General features: G+C 38.3%; 1 protein-coding gene across 1 annotated transcript; it reads left to right on the top strand.

The window, feature by feature from the left end:
- Window positions 1-698: 698 nt before the first annotated feature.
- LOC126784333 (GDSL esterase/lipase EXL3-like) lies at window positions 699-4,195 on the top strand. Its single transcript, XM_050509801.1, has 8 exons — window positions 699-726; window positions 1,520-1,632; window positions 1,768-1,897; window positions 2,419-2,763; window positions 3,117-3,247; window positions 3,327-3,560; window positions 3,651-3,906; window positions 4,005-4,195. Exons 1-8 carry the CDS (start codon window positions 699-701, stop codon window positions 4,193-4,195), a joined length of 1,428 nt encoding a protein of 475 aa, XP_050365758.1.
- The last annotated feature ends 7,349 nt before the right edge of the window (window positions 4,196-11,544 follow it).

The raw sequence follows: 11,544 nt of genomic DNA, 5'->3' as shown, positions 1-11,544 counted from the left end.
TATTCGTCTTCCTGGCTTTCCCGCATTATCCCTCTTCAATATTAGAAGCTAATCTGCCGATGCTGTAAATAAGCTTCTAGCTAGTATCCAAGATACGAGTCATACAACCTCCCAAAAGCGCAAGTATACTGTCGATTGGTGTAGAAACTAGAAAGTGACGAGCTTCTCCCAGTGTCTTATCAATCGACACCGGCGCACTATTTCTGGTTTATTCAAAAAATATCGAGAGCTCTGCAATGTGTTGCATGTTTTTATTTTGCTGATAGATTTGCATAAATATCTTTAAGCTTCGAGACGCCTACATACTAGCTTCCGCAAGAAACCTAAACCTTAGTGCTTCAAAAGCTGACCACGCAGAGATAAAATAAATACACGTTGTGCGATCCTGAGGAGCTATAAAGAAGTGTGAAGCTAGCTGGCCCGTTTGTATATAAGATGTCAAACCCACGTACAGCTTAATATATAGATCATTAGATGGTGTCCCAAGCTTCGTCATACTCCAATGTATAAAATACATTAGTCGGAATGAGTGATGAATTATTAATGTACGCAGATACGTTAATCCAATAATTAAAAGCAGCATCTCATGCAAATACATACGACAGGGAAAGCTAGTCGTCGATGTTGTTCGGAGTTTTCTGGTAGCTACCATCATCAAGTTTTCTGGGACACATCACCAGCTGGCTACTTTGGTTAAGATGATAAAGGATGCTTCTGGATTGGCTGGTAGATAATAAACCTAACTCCACGTAATAATGGCTTTGCTCAACTAAGCTGATAGGAGTTTTAGGACCACTAACGGGTCGTCTATAATATCTTCAGGTATAACACTATAACATACCCTCTTTTTTTTTATTATCAAAATTATAATTTTATTAAATTAAATTTACAATATTGAGAACAAAGTTATATCACATGTTTTTTATATTTACAACTAACTAAATAAATATACCAAATTAACAATTATTTGTTCATAATTTTATAAAATGTTATGAGTGAAGTAATTAAAACTAATAAAACTATATTTACTCAAAACATTACACTGTTTACCAGGATGATAACAAATTTGTTGTGATATCAATAAATGTGTACCACATATCTCGAGTTATCTAAGGAAATTTCCCGAGTTATCTAAGAAAATTCCCCCACTATTAGATCGATTGATGGTCATGTTTTCAGTTCGATCAATCAATCTGAATTGATATTAATTAAGTTTCTCGCTTCCTTCTACTACGGACGACTGTTGCTCCCTCACTTGAACTGGCCTGAGGAGGAAGTCCAGATATCAAATTATCAATAATTCAACGTCATCGTAAAATTGAAACCCCCGTATAGGGAATAATGACATCTTCCGTTGCTCGCGCATTCATTATCTTTTTCCCTACTACTATTAACCTTTCACCAAGAACTTAATCATTTGGGGTCTCAATTCCTAATCCTAAGTAAACTGAACTCCCAACTCTATTTCTAGTGTTCTAGTACTAGTGAAGCCTACTGATTACTGCTCGTAACTTTAAAGGTTTTTCTGTAGCTGGAGCAAGTATTCTTGGCAGGCACAATTCGGCTCTGGAGGCTGAGGCAGACGCTGCCATGAAGGGGATGCAGCTTGCTGCTCATCTAAGGCAAAAGAAGGTGATAATCGAAGGGGATTGTGCAGGAGTGTTCAAAGCAATCATGTCTTCTTCATTCACCGCCAATTGGAAGATTGTTCCCACTTAGAAGAGAATTGGCTCTCTTTTACCGTTATTTGATGTTGTTCTTTGGAAGTGGATCCCTAGAGAAGCTAACCGGGTAGCTGATGCCGCGGCGAAGCTTGCAATGGTGAAGGTGTGTTCCTCGGATTGGACCAGTCGTCCTCCGAACTCCCTCCGCAAAATCCTGGAATCTGATGCCATGAGTAGCTGGTTGTGTGTCCAGTAGTTTGTAGTAGTCGGCGTAGTTTCCTTATGTCTTTTCCTAGTTGTTGTGTGCTCTGTTTGGTTGTTCCTTGTTGTTATTGGTTTGTTGTTTGGAGTTTTTTCTTTTAATGAAAGTTTCGTATTGACCAGCCTACTGATGAATTTTTTTATTAAAATCTGAAATACTTGAATTCATACGTATGTAAATACATATAGTTAGTTAGATTTGCATAAATTTGTAGCTTCGTTTTACCAGAGTAGTATACGCATCTACTACTAGCTAGATCGAAGCGGTAAAACATATTGAATGATGGCAGCTGAAGCTACATTTCCAAACCTACCTTTTTCTCATTCGGACAGCTCGAATCTTCTTACGTTTCTTGTTGCGTGAAATAAATGGCTGGAAAAGTATATCTGTTTAACCGGTCTATATATGCACACACACATATAGAGAACCACCTGAATGAGTCCAAAAACCAACAATTGTCAATCATTCTCTTGTAGTATTCTTTCTCTTTAGGACCGAAAAGAAATTCCAAAAGAATGGGATTCCCCTTTATAGAACTCTTCTCTTCTTCTTCCTCTGGTCTGTTGATGTCGTCAACCAAGAAGCTCGTGATCTTCATCTTTAGTCTTTCTGTTGTTTTAGGGCACTACCCGAGAATCGCAGAGGGTCGGGTGAAGTTACCACCGGGAAAGACAATGCCGGCGGTTCTAGTGTTTGGTGATTCGATCATGGACACCGGCAACAACAACAATCTTAAGTCTGTTGTCAGATGCAATTTCCCTCCTTATGGTCAAAACTTCCCAGGAGAAGTTCCAACTGGTAGATTTGGCAATGGAAAAGTCCCCTCAGACTTCATAGGTACAACTATCATACTATATCTATACAACTATATATACCAGCAGACATGCAAATTCCTTCTCCGACAAAGGTTGCATGGTTTCAATTTCCACAACATGAACCTTATTTTGCTAACTTTACTGCTGGATATATAGTGTAATTAAACCAAACACTTTCAGGAGATATAAATATGACAAACTTACTTTTGATTTTGAACGCTTTGTTTTTTTGTTTGTTTTAAATTTTAAAGATTTAATACTGAATGATTATACTGATTTAGCTCAATATTTATCTTACACGTGAGTCGATTTCCCAAAGTTCAAAATAGTAAGTTACTTCTAGGTGAGTAAATATATATCCTGGTTGATCATCAGCTCAAGCATTGGGAATAAAAGAGTTTGTACCTCCATATGCGGATACTAGTCTAACACCTGAAGAACTCAGAACCGGAGTCTGCTTTGCTTCTGGTGGCACCGGATACGACCCCCAGACACCCCAATTAGTAGTAAGACTATATGCTCCATTAATTTGGCTCCGCATATCTTCCTTATTCTTCCCTTACGATTTACATGATCACAATGCAGTCAGTTATATCGCTATCGGAGCAGTTGAACCAGTTCAAAGAGTATATAGGGAAGCTGAAAGCCAATTTTGGCGAGCAGAGAACAAATTACATCCTCGCCAATAGTCTCTATCTGGTGGTCGCCGGCAGCGATGACATTGCCAACACCTATTTCACTATTGGCATCAGAAAGGCTGAATATGACGTCCCTGCTTACACTGACCTTATGGTCAATTCTGCCACTAGTTTCCTTCAGGTAATTACATTTGAATCATATATAACTCACTGGATGTGTTCCTTGATAATTTGTTTGTATAATTAACTTTAATTACTACTCACTGGGCAGGATTTGTATGCACTTGGGGGTAGAAGGTTCGGTGTTTTCAGTGCACCACCAATAGGGTGTGTACCTTCACAGAGAACTCTAGCCGGAGGAATTCAAAGGCAGTGTGCAGAGAAGTACAACGACGCAGCGAAGCTATTCAACTCTAAGCTGTCAGCTAACATGCATTCCTTAAATACACAGCTACCCGACAGTAGAATGGTTTATGTCGATATTTACACACCTTTACTCGATCTCATTCTTCACCCTACTAAATACGGTAAGCAAGTAAACCTTTACATCTATCCATGTTAAACCTCAACTGTTCGATCAACATGACTAATATATATTCTGTTCTGTGTTAATTAATTTGTTTAGGGTTTAAGGTGGCGAATAAAGGGTGCTGTGGCACAGGAGCTTTAGAGGTGGCGATATTATGCACCAAATTGTCTCCGACGTGTGAAAATCCGAAGGATCATGTGTTTTGGGATAGTTATCACCCTAGTGAACAAGCATACAGTGTGCTCGTTCCTCCACTTCTCGAAAAATATGTAAACGACTTCTTCTGAATCGAAGAAGACTTATATGCAGTTGCCCTGATCGAACCCAATTATTCAGGCTTAGTCAATAAAATTGTATTGTTGTAAACTTCTCCGGACAGTAATGTGGCGTGCCACTTCCCTATGAATCTGTTCTCTGAGATCAATATTATACTTTCCTTATTTCTTTAAAATAAAAATACACAGTACTGTATCAATCAAACTGATTAAATATTGCATGCATTAGCTTGATTAATTGGATAATCAATAATAAAATGATTAGAAGATATATATATATATATAGGGTGTCAATTATGTTTTTGGCACCACCACGGATATGTGTTGCAAGGGATCCCATAATTTTCTAGGTGAAATGAAGCTTCCCGATCTGCAAAGTTTAGAATTAGGTTCATGCATCACATGATATCCCATTATAATGAACCCATGCAGCCATGCTTATATTAAGGAAAAGGTAAATATCGTATTGCAACGTCATAGTCGGCCTCCACCAACATATTTACATGTATAACTCGATCATAAGTACGTGTAGCCGGTGCATGTGTTACGTCAATTTAATTCTACCTGCGCGAACCAACCATCTTCGACAATCCACCGGACCGACCATTATATGTTTTACGTACGTTTATATATTTCAAATTTATATAAAAATTCATTGAGTCAAGAAATAATCAAAGAGGTGTTAGAGGAGGAACGAAACGAGAATAATAACAACGTAATGGAACAAAACGTAACTCTTTATTGATTGATAATTTAGCCTCTATATAGACATTACATAACTACAATTTTATAGGATTCATAATCCTAATATATTAAAGAGATGTGAATTTATCTCTAACAGGAAACCTAATAAGGCTAAGACACACACACACACACGGGTAGAATAATAATTTTCCCATAACACTCCCCCTTGTGTCGCATGTCTAGGTTGCATGGTGCACACATCGTTGTCTCGGTAAAAACCTCTTGGGTAAAAACAAAAGTTTGATCAAAGGGAAAAAGAGCACAACGCTCCGTCTACATTTGATAGCATCATGTGAGGTAGACTCCCACTAAAGTCTACAAAACAACTTCCCCTGATTAATGTCATAATCATGGAGTACAAAGAACAACGTATACAACTTTCATTACATGCTTCTCAAAAGTAGTCTTGGGCAAATGATTAATCATTAATCTAGCCATACATCCTTATATCATACATGTTATACTTCGCCAAACTTAGATCTTAGGAAACAAGATTGTATAACAACTCAAAACAAGAGTTTGCAATGAAAATCAGATTATTGGGTAGAATGACATTCAATCACTTAAACGGCCATAACTTCTTCGTCACAATAATTATCAGCGAACTGTAAAATGTTTTGGAATGTAGACACCCGTGAATTTCCAATGACATAAAGTTCACAACCTAACTCGACCAGAGTAGTTCACAGTGCTTTATCGAAGTTGACTGACTTACAAATTTACAGACATAATTGTCCTACTTTGCCAAAATAGCCATAACTCACTCAATACGATAGCTATGAACAAATGGTTGGTGTCTCTGGAAAGTAGACACATAGAACTTTCCAATGGTACCAAATTCACCATATTTCATTGAGTGAGTTGTCATGTAGGTCTCGTTGAAGTTGACTTATGAGACTGGACATATTCTGATTTGTCACATTCAATGTGTCTTTCACAAAGGAATTGGGGAATGGATCAATGAAGGACTGATTTGGTCAGAGACAGAACCGTACGCATCCTCTATGCTATTAGTGTTGACTGCTACACCAAGATGTACGTTGATGTTGCTAGAGCTGCTGGCGGCATTGGTGTGGTGATGATTTGTGTTGGTTCACTATGTGTATAACTAAATTCATGTCAAAGGAGCAATGCAAGTCCAATGACAATGCATAGGCGCATAGTTGATCACATCATAATGAAAGCAATAGTGTCCTAACAACACTAACATATATGAATCCATAATTCATTGAATCTGTTCATTATCTTTACTTAGACGGAATAGAGAGTCCAAAATTGGCTTTCATATGAACATGCATGTGTATAAGTTCTTACAACCGATTGTACTACGTTCTCTCGAACGTCGCAATCTGACTGCATAAACTCTTTGTGGTCTGGAGGTATTTAATCAAGCAATTAAGGTCTTTCAGGCACTTTCATATATGCGTCAAGATCCTTTTACATATATGTTATGACCACTATCATATGTTGCAAATCAGTTTTCATGGACACTACTACTGATTAAGTAGCGAAAATCAATTATGTACATTATGAGATAATATAACTCATCGTAGTCCATACTAAGATAATGAGACAATCTTTGCGCCATAAGTCCTGTAAATATTGCATGACTTCATCTTTCTCATTACACTTACGAACAATGACTAATATAAAATGTCTAGTTCAGCCTGTATTAATTCTTTCCACTTCGGTCAAGTTGCTCATCATTAGTACTTTACAACAGAATAAGAGCATAAGCGAATATATCATCAATCATGAGATATTAATCCATTAAACACGCGCGCGCACTTTATACAATCAATTGAGAGATTTCTTTTGTTCTCTGATATCAATGAAAGGAGTCTGTAACGTCCCACATAAACTTAGTTGATAGACATGTCCAGAGATTATCTCTTGATGATGGGTAGAATACTTGTGCCTACGCACCTCGCTTCTTTCTAGTTTTTGATTCCAAAGAATAATGATCTCCCCCTCATCTAGGTAGGAGCTAAGACCGAAGCTATTGCCTTTACTAGTCAATTTTTGCGTTTTCCGCCCTTGTTTTATGGTGCAATACCACAAGCGCCGACAACACCACAACATACAATGGTGCCATCGCCGGCTTCCTTCCCACTGTCAGGGATGATGCCAACGGTGCTAGGACCATGTCATATGAAATTCTCCCTTATTTCGGGAGTTCCAACCTTACTGGCACATCACAACATTTATGTACGATCTCGTCACTTTCGCGATATTGGTAAAGTCATTGAGCATCGAATCTTTAACTTTCTGGAGGTCGATTTGCACTTATTGCTTACTTAGAGAAGTGCATGATCTTAATGAGACATAGTGCCACACCACGACAATTCCTGGCGTTAAAATCGGAATGAGAGCATTCCATATCTCCCACTAATGACGGGAAGTATATCTCATCAAAGTGACTGTCTGCAGATATATCACATGATAGAGATTCACGGTTGTAGATTGGAAATAGCGGACAAGTGTTGGTGATTCATAAATCATAACCAACAAAAATACTTAATCATTCCATGTAGACCCATTGCGATTACTACAAGAGAGGCACATAAACAAATTAACCATCTGGTACGCACTAAACGCTTGGTGAGTTATGGGTCTGTAACGAATAAGTGTCGTTGCATGAAAAATCATTACATATCCTCATGCAAAGATCGGTAGGTTAGTATCCATAACCAAGTCTGAGCTCTACTAGATCGTGTAGTGAATGAACATGAGGAATAATATGTTCAATGACGATCCCAGTAGATATGCAAAATGAAATCATCAAAGGTCTTGGAGGTGAACTCTCCAACGGTATCCAATTGAATAGATTTGAGAGGATGAGAAGGGTGGCGAGCCCTTAGTATGATGATCATGGCTAAAAACTTAGCAAATACAGCGGTCCTTGTGGAAAGAAAAACGACGTGTGACCAACATAATGTTTGGATATGGTCCACTAATGTCACCTTAAATACTTTGTAAGAATGAAATGTTCTCGGTTGGAGCCTTATCAAATAAATGACTTCTTCGAAATATAGCAAGAGAACAAGTCTTTGCAAATGAGCAATGGGCATTAGAGATTGTCATGGGGGCATTAGAAAACACGGGAGGCATGGCAAGCTCATGTGAAGGAGGGGATGCCGCCACCGATGGCCTGAATGCCATGGAGCACGGGTGAGGTGGTCCTCCAATCGCTTCATGAACATGGAAAATAGATGATCATGTGAATTTCAAAGAACTCTAATCATCATATCTCGTTCAAAATAACCAAATATGATCATGTCAAAACCGATAAGACAGAAAAACCGAGTCCATGATTCAAAGAATATTGAGTTACATAAAGCTACTGTTGCAGGCAAGTAAAGCTATGTCTGTAAGCTAACAAAGCTACTGTCGAAGCTTGAAAAAACAACTATCAATGAAATCTGACATATGTATTTCTCTCCATTCTCAACACAAATATCAAGATGAAAATTCATCATTGGCATGTATGACCTTTTAAAACTTAGCCTGGCACGAAGATATAAAACACAATCTCCGCACAAAATCCGTAAAACAACTACATATCCCGTAGAACAGTATGAGTGGTTCTACAATCAACAAGACACTTGACTTTGCCGTGGGACATCATCAAAGTAAATTAAGAGAGTGGACGACACGAGGAACAATTCCAAACAATACCCCGTAGGACATTGTCAGAAATAGGATTGAAAACAAATAGTACAATTCTATCGAATGTATCACATGACAATAGAAATACATTCTTCAACTTAAGAGTTGGAAAAACATAGTATTTGAACAGTTGAATACCAAATAATTAGGGTGGTAAAAAAACAATCCAATTGGTGCGGGTGGTCACCAATAATAATAAAATTGTTTGAGCTATAAAACGACTTGGAGAAAACTGGAAAACCATGTCAAAAAAACTCAAAACTGGGTGAAATTTGTACTGGGAAAAACGTGGCAACAAAAACCTACGGGAAATATGCCAGAAAGATGACGAGAAACGACAAAAAAATTACGGGGAACCGGTAGTGCCGTTTGATAGAAAATCAGCTGGCGGCGGCCGAAGCAGGTCGGTATGGGGCCGGAGTTGGAAATCTGACAGGGGACGCCAGTAGAAATCTGGTGGTGGCGCCGGAAACGCCGAAAAGTAACCGGAAGGCGGCGAAAACGCCGGATTACGTTCTGGAAACACCGGAACAGTTACCGGGAAAAACGACGTCAATTTTTGAAAATCTGAGGTTCGTTTTCCAAATTTTAAGATCCAAATTCATAATGTAATGCTATTGGGGTTCCATGTAATCCAAAAACCACCCATTCACTAGATTATTTTGTAAATAAGGAATTCGAGAAATTTTATTGAATATGCCAATCTTTAATACAACACAAACAAGCTTATAATTCCAATAAACGACTTAAACTAAAATCGAGTAAGAAACATGGAATGTCAACATCATACTTGAAAAATAGTAAGCAGAAAACATAGTCAAAAGATAGTGACTAATCAAAAGTTCGTAGCAAAAAAAAAATCTTGCATATCGGATCGGGCAGAGACTTAGCCTGAGACTAAAACATTTGCTTACTTGAGAATGGAAGAATGTTACGTTTCCATCTCCAAAGTTCCCTCAATAAATAGATATATGTGCCAACAATGACATGTGTTTTTTGGATGTGGAGCATGCATTAAGGTCAACTCTAGTAATACAACGTCATAGACGGTTATTGAATCATTTAAGTGTGTCCCATATAATTTGTTATTTTTTGGAATATTTTGTTAGCAAATAGTGCTGCTTCAGAGTAATGGATTTCAACTCAAATAAACGAGTACGTAGACATTGAGATTATTGTTTATAGACATGAGTTGAAGAAAACTCAAACATTCAAATAACAGTCGCGATGGCGATGCATCCATAAGAAATGAGGGTTGTATAGGTTTCGAATAATCGAAATTATTCAAGTATGTAACCGGAATTAGAAGGGTTGTGATGTATAAGGTCACAAAATAATCGATACATATCGGTGATTCTCATGATTGCACCCAAAACAACGGTGCACTCAGGCGACAACACGAAAACGATTTATTCCCTTTAAATAATAACGTGACTCCTCCAGGACCGTCACACGAAAAACATCGACCAAGAAGGGAATCATATCCCTCTTTGGTCTCATCGGCGTTATAAGAAAGACCATAAAATAGACATGAAGAAGGCTAATAGCGTCCGATAATATATATATATATATATATATATATATATATATATGTTCAAAAACAGCAATTTTAAGGAAAACATACTTGTTGGTCTGCCAAATAGACCGCATTAAAATGAGATAATCTTCAAATATCTTCATGTAGAAAAGCTACTTGATGAATTCATTTTCGATCTTCGTCCGATGACATAAAAATCTTTTGAGGATACGATCAAAATCGCATGTAAATTACAAAAGAATAGTCCATCTCGGCATGAATGTCATCACCATAGTACGACGAGTGATCACTTTTCCTATGCAAGCACGTGAAATATATTGAGAAAACTAAAATGTGCAAAGAAATGATTAAAGAAATAAATAGGAAAAAGAAAACGAGAGAGAAAAGAGTTGAAAAGCCAAATAGGCTGATTGGGCGGTAGAGTCTGAGGCCCAAAGGGAGCTGGGCTGATATCTTCTAGTCGGGTCGAGCTCGAGAGAACCGGGTTGGGTTATGAATCTGCACAACCGGGTCCGACGCTGAGTCTCGTCGAGGCTGCGCAGAGGAGGGCAATCAGGGAGGGTCTACACCGTTCTGGTATGACGAGATGCGCTAGCAGGGTTGTCGAAGTGCCGAGGAGACTTGACAAGGTCAATGACTTCGTGGCGGCTCAATGAATCTGGGTTGGTGTGTCGCCGAGTCTTGGATGGACGGCGGGTCGGACTCGTGAAGAACCGCAACACTGAGTCGCGAGGGAGGAGGCGTCCATGGGTCGCCGGACGGAGAAGCTCCACGTCGTCGAGTACTCGGTTGGGAGAAGATGTCGCCAGTGCCGGTTGACCAATAAAGGTCGATGGAGGATGGGGTGCCGAGAGCAAATTCCTGGGTGCTCACAATAACTTCTATTTCTGATTTTTTTTCTGTTTTTCTGACAACAATTTGTCGAGTTTTCTCTATATTTTCGACGATGAGGTTGCCGGAAAAAGAAAATTAGGACTAAGGTTTATTATTTTTTTTTCTGGTGCTGGCCTCATCGCTCAGACACTTAAGAACAAAGTGCATGATAACGTGTTGGAAGAGGAACGAAACGAAAATAATAACAACGTAATAGAACATAACGTAACTCTTTATTGATTGATAATGATGCCTATATATAGGCATTACATAACCATAATCCCGTAGGATTCAGAGTCCTAATATATTACAGAGATGTAAATTTATCTCTAACATGAAATCTAATAAGGCTAAGACATATACAATGGTATAATAGTAATTCTCTCAGAACAAGAGGTAGGTTTTAAGTATATTATGTTTCATCTCCATCATAAACAAACAAATGAAAATCTAAGGTTCTAAAAAACAATAATGATAGAAGCACTTTGTGCAACGTTCTTAACATGTTTTTACCTCAATTTGTACTTTTCTTAGCCCT

The sequence above is a fragment of the Argentina anserina genome, chromosome 2 (genome assembly GCF_933775445.1).
Source record: "Argentina anserina chromosome 2, drPotAnse1.1, whole genome shotgun sequence".
NCBI lineage: Eukaryota > Viridiplantae > Streptophyta > Magnoliopsida > Rosales > Rosaceae > Argentina > Argentina anserina.
The sequence above is the reverse complement of the archived record's forward strand: the minus strand, read 5'-3'. Positions and strand labels throughout refer to the sequence as shown.